The sequence below is a fragment of the Monopterus albus genome, unplaced genomic scaffold (genome assembly GCF_001952655.1).
Source record: "Monopterus albus unplaced genomic scaffold, M_albus_1.0 scaffold117.1, whole genome shotgun sequence".
Taxonomy (NCBI): domain Eukaryota; kingdom Metazoa; phylum Chordata; class Actinopteri; order Synbranchiformes; family Synbranchidae; genus Monopterus; species Monopterus albus.
The window spans coordinates 1,024,476-1,036,992 of record NW_018127997.1 but is presented as its reverse complement, the minus strand read 5'-3'; the positions used below and the strand labels follow the sequence as shown (position 1 = coordinate 1,036,992).

Sequence of the window (12,517 nt, the reverse complement as noted above, 5' to 3'; positions counted from 1 at the left end):
TGAACAAGCAGGGTGTCTATGGCAGGACACCATGAAGGAAGCCGCTGCTTACTAAAAAGAACATTGCTGCACGCCTGAAGTTTGGGAAAGAGCACATTGACACTCCACAGCGGTATTGGCAAAATGTTTTGTGGACTGAGGAAACTAAGATTGAACTATTTGGAAAGAACACGCAGCACTACATCTGGTGTAAAAAGGACACTGCATTTCATCATGAAAGCATCATCCCAACATTAAAGTATGGTGGAGGAAACCTCATGGTTTGGGCCTGCTTTGCTGCATCAGGGCCTGGCCAGCTTGCAGTCATTGAGGGGAAGATGAATTCCCAAGTGTATCAAAACATTCTTCAGGATAATGTGAGAATGTCTGTATGTCAGCTGAAAGAAGCTGGGTGATGCAACAGGACAATGACCCAAAACACCAGAGCAAGTCCACAACAGAATGGCTTCAGAAAAACAAAATCTGCCTTTTGGAGTGGCCAAGTCAGAGCCCAGACCTCAACCCAATAGAGATGCTATGGAATGACTTGAAGAGATCCATACACGTAAGAAAACCAAAGAATATGATGGAGCTAAAGCAGTTCTGCCAAAGAATGGGCTAAAATTCTTCCTGAATGATGTGCAGGTCTGATCCACAGCTACAGGAAGTGCCTGGTTGAGGTTATTGCTGCCAAGGGGGGTCAACCAGTTATTAATTCCAGGGGTTCACTTACCATTTTGAATGTTAAATGACTGTTCAATAAAGACATGAAAGATCCAAAACATTTTTTTGTTATTTTAGGCACATTATATTTGCCAATACTCTTGACTTATGTACCAGAGTCAAATTCCTCGTGTGTCTGACACACCTGGCCAATAAAGCTGGTTCTGATTATATGAAGATCAGATCACATCTTATGACAAATTAATGCAGAAAACCATGAAATTCCAAAAGGTTCACATACTTTTTCTTGCCACTGTTATATGCTGTATATATGATGCCTATAAAAAGTATTCACCCTCTGTGGAAGTTTTCACCTTTTATTACCTTTTATTTGGATACAATGCTGAATCATTGTCAATTTAATGTGGCTTTCTTTGACACTGATCGAGAGAAAGGACACTTTCATGTCAAATTGAAAATGGATCTCTACAAAGTAAAGTAAACTGACAACTGAGTATGTTTTAGCTTTTCAGTGTCTGTTGGTGTCTTTTTGATCAAGTGGTCTCTTTTATTTATTTGTTTATTCCCCCCCCCCAGTTGTAGAGGTAGGTGATTCTGATGGAGAGGAAGAAGAGCTGGGAGGACTGTTTCGAGTCATTCGCCCTCAGAAGAGCAAAAGGTTCCAGGCAGATGCTCTGGACTGCTCTCGTTTCAATCCTGACCCCTGCCACAACTGGGATGAGGAGGAGGTAGCAAAATTTCTAAAACTGTTCAAAACGTGCTGGGGGGCAGACCGTTGAGCCTTCTTGGATCCTAATGTGCTGTTTAAACTTAAATGACTGAAAGTTACGATGGGTTTATTTTCCCCCAGGTGTTAAACTCCATCAGGGACTGTTTTGTAACAGGAAAATGGGATAAAAGCCAAGATGCTGCCACACTACTGAAGGAGGACGGTAAGAACCATAGCGCTCTGCCCAACACACTGATCTAAAGGTAGACTTGTTTAAAAAGCTTATAAGCATAACTAGTGAAATGTTGTTCCAGATGCATTTGAAGGGGTTACTTTACATTTAAACCTGGCTGAGCGATTTGAAGGGGGATATTCAGAATAAAACATTGTACCTGTGCTTTTCACATGTTTGTAACATACAGTATTTCATTTCTCTTTATCTAGAGGAGCTGTATGGTGACTTTGAGGATTTGGAAACGGGAGAAATCTACAAGGCCCAAAGAGGGCAGCAGGATCAAGCTGAGGTATGTCCTGTTCACACTGGATTTATGTGATCAAGATAGAGTTACTAACATTTGGAGCTCAAATGGCTTTACAGTCTAAACTTTGTATGCTGTAAGTCAGCCGTAAGTGTCTTAGACATTTGTTAGAGGGGAATACGAGCTCGACAGTGGTTTACGTGGTTGAGCTGTCAAATTATAAATGAGACCAGGACCCTGTCCTTGATATGCCATAAAACAGTTCTAGGATCACATGAGTAATTCTGTACTTTGATGTGAAAGTATAATTTCTGTAATCTCTGCTAAATACAGTTGCAGAGTAACAGGAAGCCCAGTGCACATAAGAGATGTCTAGATCCTCTTCGTTTATTAATAGTTATTCATGACTTGTCACGACAAAATCCCTTGTGGGCTGAAGCAAACACTCTTAGTACTTCTGGACTGATTTCTGCCACATCCCACCCATGGTCAGAGTAGATTTTTTTCATATTTTTGCTATCTGTATTCATTCTTCTTTGTCTAGTTCACTTTCATTTAGAGAAAGGTTCTTCCACTTTATGCTGGTTTTCTGCAAAATTTCTGGAGTCTTTGCCCACAGTCCGCTCACTGAAGTTTATCCCTAAACCGATGAGTGAATGTCTGTCATTTTCCCTGGCTGAGCTTTGCACTCTCTGAGCGCTGTCTGGTTGTGATCTAGGTCAGTCTCTTTACTTTTCAAGACAAAGCCCTTCTTTTACTGTGCTGCCTTGTTTATCTTTTCTTTGGACCTGTAGCTCAGAAGTTGTACATTGGTGGTTGTCAGTGGCACTCCATTTATCTGTGTCACTTTATACCATGTGACGTCTTAATTATGGGTGGGGTTGTCATTTCCTACGTATAGGTGCCTTTGTTGGTTCAGTGTATGGGCAGTTTTCCTCTTTTTTTTTTTTTTTTTTTGTGTAGTTTGTTCGTAGCCTAACAATAGTTTTTTATTTTTAATGATTATAATGAGGCTTCAAAAAAATGTAAAAGTGGTGTTGAATTGTTATCTTGCTGAACAAAAAGCATAAGTGTCTTAAGCTTTTGTTTGTCACAGAGCTTATTTTCTGCAATAATCCAAAAGCCTATGGAAAAATCCCTACAGCACTCTCGCATCTTATTCTAATCGTTTCTCTGTCAGTGGGTTGCTTGTTTAAGATTGGTAGATCATGTTCTGACCAAATTTAAATCTGAGCTGTTGTCCTTCGTACATCCTTTGTTCACGAACTCCAGGTCCTGCCATCAGACCGACATCTTCAGGCCTCAAGAACTAAAACTAACAGAACAAGGAATTCCCTTGTCCCATCGGCCATTACTTTGTATAATGCACAAATATAAGCCGTTGCATTTGGGGATATGGAATGTGTAGTATATTATTGTATTTATTTTTAAGTACTTTTATGATCATATGCAGACGAATGTGCAGCTACAAGTAATGTAGGCTAGTAATACATTGACCTGTGCTGATGTCTGCTTAGTGGTATATGAATGTGGTTATATGTTTCACATTGAATAAATCTGAGAACAAACCTGCTCCGGAGTAGGTGGGTCCTGGGTTACATCATATTGTCAGCAGCTGACCTGCTAATCCTAGGAATCATAGACCACATGACTATGAGGGGATTTTTAGCTTCAACGTTGTTAGAAGGTGTTTGCATTCATATTTGGTGAACACCTAAGGAATTGTTACCATTTTTAATCTTGGGCTATGTGTGTGAAGAGTTCTGTAGATGTGGATATAAACACCTTCAAGCCAAAACATACCTTGTTCAGGTAGGATTTACAGCTACAGTCATATCATTAACGCCTTTTTTTTTCCTCCATTGGATAATGCTTTGATTTTTGTCCCTTGTGACCAACAGAGCAGTGAGCATAGTGAAGATGATGATGAGCATGAAGCTGAGGAGAGTCTGATGAAGCAGGATGAGGAAGAGGTTCAGAAAAATAAGCGTCTGGAGAAGAAACGCAGACTTAAGGAGCGATTTGATGCAGAATATGACGACGGAGATGCTACTTACTTCGATGACCTGAAGGAGGAGATGCAGAAGCAGGCTTTTTTTTTTTTTTTTTTTAAATACCATATACAACATTGAAATAGAGTTTATGATTTTTAGTTAATCATCTTAATATTTATTTATGATTTTACCTTATATGTATTTGTATATTCTGTCTCTGTGGCTTCAGCTGAACAGGGCAGAGTTTGAGGATGTGGACGATGAGACCAGAGTGCAGTATGAAGGCTTCCGGCCAGGAATGTATGTCAGATTAGAAATCTTCTCTCTACCCTGTGAGTTTGTTACCAACTTTGATCCCCATTACCCCATCATCCTCGGAAGTCTGGGCTCCAGTGAAGGCAACCTGGGATACCTGCAGGTATGTGCGATGGTTTGCACATGACTCATATTGCCTTAAGATGTCCTGTGAAATGATTGATTATGATATTAATGTTAGTTCCCTTTTGGAAAGAAAACAAATGAGTGTATTTTCCAAAGAGTTGGAAGTGTTCCTTCACAAAGACTTGGGAATACACACGGGCGGCTCAGCAGTAAAGCTGCTGCTTGCCAGGAGCACCTGTCAGTAGCATCACCTGCTGTTCTGTAATAAGGCTGTGTAAACTCAATCTAATAATAGCTCTGCAGTATTCTGGCAGATGTCCTTCATAATCCTAACCCTGTGTGAAGCACACTTTGGTCAGACCTGAATATCAAACTTAATTGATTTTGAGACATAACCCACAATGTCCTCCCACTGTTTCTTCATAACATTTAAAGTAGTAAGCACATATCTAAACCACTGTGTGTGTGTGTGTGTGTGTGTGTGTGCGTCAGATGCGACTGAAGAAACACCGCTGGTATGAGCGCATCCTGAAGACACGGGATCCTCTCATCCTGTCATTAGGCTGGAGGCGCTTCCAGACCATCCCCCTTTACCACATCGAGGATCACAACGGACGCCACCGTCTGCTCAAATACACGCCACAGCACATGTACTGTGGAGCCTCCATCTGGGGTGAGACACAGTTAAAGCACTGTTGACTGCTGGTCAACAGCAGTGAGTTAGATTTTAGTCTTTATCAACCTAAACTAGATGGTATAGTTCCAGCTGTGGTAGAATGTTTACATACATTTTGGCTAAATGCATTAACATTTCTGATCGTTTCATTTGGGTAGTCCTTCTCTTAGTTCAGTTAGATCAGCTGCTTTATTTTTATGATGTGAAAAAAATCAGAATAATAGAGAGAATAAAAAAATTATTATTATTTTTTTTATGCCTTTGTGCAGTAGCCATGGCCGGAGGCACTATGTTTTTGTGTTGTCCGTGCCTACGTTCTTGTGAGTGTGACATCTCGGGAACGACATGGGGTAATTTTTTCAAACTTGGTGCAAGTGTCCGCTTGGACTGAAGGAAGAATAAGTTAGATTTTCATGGTCAAAGGTCCCTGTCACTTCATGTCTATTCTATTCTTGTGAATGTGATATCTCATCTTGAGGGAATTTCTTCAAATTTGAAACAAATATCCACTTGGACTCAAGGATGAACTGAAGTTTAAGGTGACAGTGACCTCACATCTGTCCCGTTGCCATGAATTTGACTGTGGAGGCATACAATTGTAAAGTGGTAATTCTAGTTTTATCACATTCTCAGAGGGTCAAAAGTGTAAAACACACCTTCTTAATATCTGGCAGCATTGCCTTTAGAAAGTGTAACTTGAAACAAACCGTTGACATAACCTTCCACAAGCACAGAATTTGTGCAGCAGAGTGAGGATTGTTGGCTTCCAGCCCCAAAGTATTCTGTTGGGTAAAGGTCAGAACTTTGTCATGGCCACACCAAAACCTTTACCTTGTTGGCCTCAAGCTGTTTTGTTACTCTTTTGGAGGTATGCTTTGGACTATTGTCCTCCTGTCTGCATCTAAGCTTCAACTTCCTGGCTGATGTGTTCAGATGAAGTTTTAAAATATTCACTTTAATTCTCCTTCATTGTGATGCTGTCAATTTTATGAGGTGCACCAGTCCCTCGTGCAGCAAAACAAACCCCGTAGCATAATGCTGCCACCCCCAGGCGTCAGAGTTGGAATCTCTTTTCCATTCATGCATGATGTGGATCATTACAGCCAAACAGTTTAATTTTTGTCTCATTTGACCAAAGATCAGCCCTCTAAAAAGTAAGATCTTTGTCAGAGGGCTCATCTGCAAACATTGGCTTGATTTTTTTTTTATTTTTTTTTTTTTTTCTGTTTTGGGGTAGTGACTTCCTCCTTGAGGAACAGGTTACTGTTTTGAAACAAAGTATTAATAAGTAATTGAAGACCTGTGGTTCATTAGAGTTGGCTCTGTAAAAGAAATGGGAGTAATTTGTTACTCGAAGTCTTTTGTTGCAGTTCTGTTGAAGTCTTTGAAGAAATGTTTTACAGTTTTGGCTAAAGTGATCACCTCTGTGTTTATAATACCCATTATTTGCTCTGCCTTTGTCTCACTGAAGGTCCCATCACACCACAGGGCACTGGCTTCCTAGCTGTAGCAGGAACTAAAGTAAGTCGTATTCTCCCTTGTTACTGTAGACTGCATCCCTGTGATCAGTTGATTCTGTTAAAATGTCACAGATCATGTAACCGAGAAGAGCATGAATAAAATCCCAGTGAGAACATTGCTACTTTCACTGTTATTTATGGGTTTACTGTAGTTTTTATAATTGTGTCTTTTGTGGTAACAACATAATTAAAATTAAAAGTGAATAAAATTCCAAAAAATCTAAAGATCAAAAATGATTGCCATGGTATTGATTAAGAGGTCTTTGATCAGTTTACTTAGGAATAGTTTTTTCCTCTGCAGGCTAATTTCCGTATTGCAGCCACAGGAGTGATCTTGGATCTGGATAAATCAGTGACTGTAGTGAAGAAGCTCAAACTCATTGGGTATCCCTACAAGATCTTCAAGAACACATGCTTCATTAAGGTAATGGAAGCTGCACATCCTCATTTCTGGTTAGATTTTAGCCCAAAAAAGTGTTCTGACTAGTAAGACATAAAAATTGCATGTGGTTAAAAAAATGCACAAATCTCTCTATAGTGTTGAGAGATCATTTGCACCAAGAACATTCTTTAGTTTAAGCTTTTATTGCTTTTTAATGACTTGGAGTGATTCTGGCTGGTCTACACCATAATTAAGGTCAAGTTTTTTTAAAACTTTCATAAGATTAAAAGATCTAGTATATACAAAGAGACTTGCCACAATAAAAACGTGATAAATGAGGCACTCTTACAAGCTAAAATGACCATATTCACCATTTATGTCATTGCTGGGGGGTTGCCTGTGTTGAATTTGAAAATGCAGTGCAGCATCACAATGAGAAGAGGCAGAAATATTAATAATATTAGTAAGAAGTACCTTCGCTGACATCCCTATGTTTTCACAGGGCATGTTCAATACAGTGCTGGAGGTAGCTAAATTTGAAGGTGCTTCAGTACGAACAGTGTCTGGAATCAGAGGTCAGATCAAGAAGGCCCTGGCCACGCCGCCGGGAGCTTACAGAGCTACATTTGAGGACCGCCTGCTCATGAGCGGTGAGTTACGATTTTTGAAGTACGGTATGTAGAACTGGTTCCTGCAGATTCTTATCCTAGTTTTAAAGACAGTTGCTGGTCATACAGTTTCTTAATATACCAGATCTGTCAGGCTGTATTCTGGGGAAATGTGAACAAAATGATGCAGAAGACATGAAAAAGATTTCCTTTTTGATGGAAAGTTGCAGTAAATGAAAAGCACGGAGATGGGTCTAAATGTCACATTCAGTCTAACAATCCTATTGCGTAGAGGATTTGGCAGGAGAAGACATTGTGTGTAATGTAAAGAAAGAATGCTTGTGATCTGTTATTTCTCTTTGAGTTATTTGTGAGACCAAAGAACAAAAAGTGTAGACTGACCTGCTGCCAGTCACCAGAATTTTATTTCCTCATATTCCTGATGATGATGTAACTGGGTACTAATGATGTACATGCAGGATGAGAGTCGCCACAAGTATTTAAAATGCATGTGTGAACACAAACAGGAACAGAAGTAAAATACAATTCAAGTATAGTTGTTCCCCTTGGTCTGAACCAAATGAACTTAACTACAGTTGTGAAAACGCCTGAAGGTTATCTTAGAATGAAACAGTTGTCTGCATGTAATCGGTAAATTAGATGTAGCGTTTTCATCTGGTCAATTCCTTTTTTCACTTTTTCAAACAAGAGGAAAAAATATTTGGAAATAATGCCCTTTATATATTTAGCTACTGCATTAATCAGTACATTTGTCTGTACATACAAGTTCACTGCATGTAGGATATACAGTATGGTCAAGATTCTTAGGCTTACCCCTTGCAAGGTTTTATGTCACAACAGAAGTCAACACAACACTCTAGCCATTGAATTGGGATTAATTTAGCTGCTGTGCGGTGTCCATATTTGTTTAGTTTTGAGGAAACTGTAATATTTACTACTAGATTAGAGCTTTAAAAAAGTGGTAACTTCACCATGATAGTCTTTATTTTATGGACACTAGGTAACTAGTAATTAGCTCTGTACTGATATTGGGTTATTTTGCTCTGTATTGATGTTTTGGTGTGTGTGTGTGTGTGTGTGTGTGTTATGCAGACATTGTGTTCTTGCGCTCCTGGTTTCCGGTATCTGTTCCTCAGCTCTACAACCCCGTCACTTCTCTGCTGCTGCCTGTCGGGCAAAAGGACAGCTGGGCAGGCATGAGGACTCTAGGGCAGCTCAAACATGATCTGGGCATCCGCAACAAACCCAACACTGACTCTCTGTATAAGGTAGACTTAGTCTGATGGATCTGTAAACACCTGATTTGATGAAAGAACGACGGGTTAAGATTAATATGACATAATTAGTGCTACCCTTGTCATATTGATCATTAGCAAAAAGCAGTATGTAAAAGCTAGCGGATTCTCAGTTTCAGCCAGTACTGAGGTCATTTCCGCTGTCACTAATGAACATTAACTCCTTGAGTAACCTGATTGTTGAACTGGTCTCTGTACTCAGCCAAATATTGTGAGGAAACGTGTGCTACGTGGTAACACCACTGTACAACCCCAAGTGGACTGAGTGTTTCTGTAGTTCCAGAAATCGCCCCACACCCCAACACAGTAATACATCAATATATAGCCTCATGTTCGTTTCAGTAGTCCCATTCTCCTAGTTGGTCTTTATTCATATCATCAATAATTTCAGCTTCTAAACTGAATATGTTTCAACCTACCAAGAAATCCTAATATGGGAAAATGAATGAGTTTTGTAATTATAAGTTAATTAATTGGTTTGTCTGTTGACAGGTTGCTAATAACTTAAGTTGTTTAGCAAACAAAGTTCAAGCTTCACCAGTTTGAGGATTTGCTTTTTTACATATCCATGAAATTGTTTTGGGTGTTGTACGGTTGTTTAGACTAAGCATGATATCAGAAAATGTTATCTTGGACCTTTTTCACAATATTGTCTCTGATAGAAAAAATAACAAATCAATAAGGTATAGATTAATCATAAACATCATCTGTTGCAGCCCTAAAATAGATTTCATTGGGTATTTGTCTCGTATATTGAGTGTTGGGTGGGTTAAAAATTGAACTCATCACTGAGTTGCCTTGCAGTTACAACATCGATCTGTACATCACAAGACAGTAATTCTAAAATCTTAACTTCATGCATGAATATTTCTTTTTTTCTTTAGTCGGTGGTCAGAGCCCAGAGGCGTTTCAACCCCCTCCACATCCCCAAGGATCTCCAGAAGGCCCTGCCCTTTAAGAGCAAACCCAAACAGCAGCAACCCAAAGGAAAGGTTTCCAGAGATCTGCAGCGTCCCAGCGTGATCCGTGAACCCCATGAGAGGAAGGTGAGCAAAACCCGACTACAGTGTCAGTACACCAGCTCAGGTAATCATCAGTACACCCATAATGAAACACTGATCAGACCATTCAGACAACAAATGGTGAACAAAGGTTGTTGTAACTGTTTGAAATGATGTCCAAAAAAGTTGGTTGGGTCCTTTAACTACAAGATGATCTTATATACTTCCAGCAGTAAAATATCACTTGTTCCTTTAGGTGGCAGCCTTGCTCCATGCTCTGGGCATGGTTCACAACCACAAGAGGAAGGCAGCCCACCTGGTGCAGCATGCCAAACACAAGGAGTTCCTGCAGCAGAAGGAGAAACAGGAGGAGGCTAAGTTGAAGAGACAGAAGGAGGCACGTAAAAAACTGTATCGCATCATGGGCCAGAGGGACCAGAAGAAGCATAGGTCCAGTCTGAAGGGGGCTCCACAGGACGATTAATATGTTTCTGTACAAATCCAGCATATCTTTGTAGACTGAGCGAGATGCTCAGTCTGCTCTTTGAACTGTTAGCATGTATTTAATGACTCTGGCAGGTGCATTTTTATTGCATTTTCTTGATTTATTGAAACAAAAATCAGCTGTAAAGAAAACTGCCTCTGACTTTTGGAACTTAACTTTAGAGATAATCACAGGTTTCACCCTTTTTTAAAATAAAGTTTTTTCTAATTTGCCCTTCAGGATCACAATGTTTCATGGAATTTCTACTGTACTGTATTTTAATTCTCCTAATGCACTTTCTTTTTCATTTCTTGTTCTCTGTCTTGTTTGCTCATTGCCTTATGGAAGAGCATTATACATGCACATTGAGAGCCAATGTATGGGAGTCCATTTCCTCGTGTGTTCATCACACCTGGCCAACAAAGCTGATTCTGAAACTGAAAGCTGCTGGAAACTGTCCATTTTGACTGCAGGTTTTTGTCACTGGGCCTTACTACTGCTGCCTCTTCATGTTCGTGTTCCAGGTGTGGCACAGGTAATGCCAAAGGAACCCTGTGGGTGCAATTGGTTCAAGAACGTGAACATCCTTTCATCTTCACATGGAATCAGTTTACCTCTTTGGTATCTGAAGATTGTCTATGCTGCTTTGCCAGATGGGCACTTACCTTATGAGGTGGACATGTTCTTTTTAGATAAACTCACTGACCTAATTTTTATGGAGCTCTAACTCTAACCCTGGAATTAAGGGCATGAACCCTGCAACAATTTTTGAAATGTTCAAGTAAATGTTGAAATTAATAAATATAGAAATGTAGAGAAAATGTAGAAATACATTCAGAAATTGCACATTTATTTAATCCTGTTTGAAAAATAGCTGTGTATATATTTTTAATTTATCTTATTGACTCGTGTCACTGGGTCCCTTTAGAAAATGTTATGCATTCAAGTTGTAGCGAAACACTTATTGTGAAGGCCTCAAACCGGAAATTGAGCTGTTGGCCACCGACGAAGCACATGTTGGAGAAGAGGAACCGCTGAGGAAGTTGGAGAATTTTAAGCTGCTAGAGTAACATTCTAAGTTCAGACGGACTGTAGGGCTGGTTTCAAGATTGGCTCTTTGCAACATGGCTCCGACTAACGTCATTCCTCAGTCTTCAGAAGCGGGTATACACGCTTGCTTTTTCCATTGTTAACCGTTATCTTTTAGCGTTGTACCTCATGTTGGCTGCGTTCCATTTGGCCATCCATGCGGCTGTAGCGCCCCCTCTCGGTGGTTAGGATAAGGTTTGGTTTCGGGTCAAGATTTAAGGTGGAAGACATTGATTCAGCACGGGTATCCGCTTGTTACGTAGTGTAGTTAAAATGAAAGGAGATCACGTATGTTCGGCATAAAGTACACAGATCTGTTCCCCCGTCTCGACACAACACCGGTCGGGGTTCGGAGCACATCCAGTGTTATGCTAAACTCAGTGAACCTTTTGAGGTCAGGTTATAACACGTGTATGTGTGTGTGCAACATGTCGCACTTGTTACTTAACGTTACTGTCACTAAATACCGAACAGTTCATTTGGTGTAGAGCTGTTATAGGACAGTTATACCTACTAACATGGCAGAAGCTGCATGTGTAGCTAACAGATGTCTGACCAGAATGGTGACAACGAAGTAAGATGACACTGTCAACCAGTAGCACTGCCAAAGCCACTAGCTCCAGAGGTTTTAAAACAAAAACCATCAAGTGGTCTCTGAACAGGGAACCAAAGAGAACTGTTAGAGGTGACTAAAGAACATGAACAGCATTTGAAAATAACAAGGTTATTTTTATGTACACTCATGGCCAAGAATGTTGGCACCCCAGCATCTGTCAGATAACACTTGTTGCAATCACTAATTCTTTGGTATTCTCATGTTTATTTTGTTTGCAGTGGAACAACACATAAAAGCCAAATCTGATCCATATAGAACTCCAAAAATGAACTGGACAAAATTATTGACACCCTCAACATAATATTTGGTAGCACACCCTTTGGACAAAATAACTTAAATCAGTCACTTCCTGTAACCATCAGTGAGTTTCTTACACCTCTACTGGAGTTATGGACCACTCTTCTTTTGCCAGCTGCTCCAGGTCTCAGATTTGAAGGGTTCCTTCTCCCAGCTGATGTTCTGTGATCTCTCCACAGCTGCTCTATGGGATTTAGACCTGGACTCATTGCTGGCCACTTCACAACTCTCCAGGTCATTGTCTGAAACCATTTCTTGTGCTTTTTGAAGTCTGCTTTGGGTCATTGTCCTGCTGTAAGACC

General features: G+C 40.1%; 2 protein-coding genes across 3 annotated transcripts in view; both read left to right on the top strand.

Annotated features, from left to right (window-relative positions):
- bms1 (BMS1 ribosome biogenesis factor) overlaps window positions 1–10,467 on the top strand; it is a 21,145-nt gene extending 10,678 nt beyond the window's left edge. For both annotated transcript variants that reach the window (XM_020611774.1, XM_020611775.1), the window contains exons 12-23: window positions 1,240–1,391; window positions 1,514–1,595; window positions 1,817–1,896; window positions 3,753–3,943; window positions 4,071–4,263; window positions 4,719–4,899; window positions 6,374–6,423; window positions 6,724–6,846; window positions 7,307–7,454; window positions 8,526–8,701; window positions 9,613–9,774; window positions 9,986–10,467. In XM_020611774.1, coding sequence (XP_020467430.1) covers window positions 1,240–1,391; window positions 1,514–1,595; window positions 1,817–1,896; window positions 3,753–3,943; window positions 4,071–4,263; window positions 4,719–4,899; window positions 6,374–6,423; window positions 6,724–6,846; window positions 7,307–7,454; window positions 8,526–8,701; window positions 9,613–9,774; window positions 9,986–10,213 — 1,766 coding nt within the window. In that variant the 3' untranslated portion in view covers window positions 10,214–10,467. The remainder of the gene's footprint in view (window positions 1–1,239; window positions 1,392–1,513; window positions 1,596–1,816; window positions 1,897–3,752; window positions 3,944–4,070; window positions 4,264–4,718; window positions 4,900–6,373; window positions 6,424–6,723; window positions 6,847–7,306; window positions 7,455–8,525; window positions 8,702–9,612; window positions 9,775–9,985) is intronic.
- A 677-nt stretch (window positions 10,468–11,144) lies between these two features.
- mtr (5-methyltetrahydrofolate-homocysteine methyltransferase) overlaps window positions 11,145–12,517 on the top strand; it is a 45,224-nt gene continuing 43,851 nt past the window's right edge. The window contains exon 1 of the mRNA XM_020611747.1: window positions 11,145–11,377. Coding sequence (XP_020467403.1) covers window positions 11,338–11,377 — 40 coding nt within the window. The 5' untranslated portion in view covers window positions 11,145–11,337. The remainder of the gene's footprint in view (window positions 11,378–12,517) is intronic.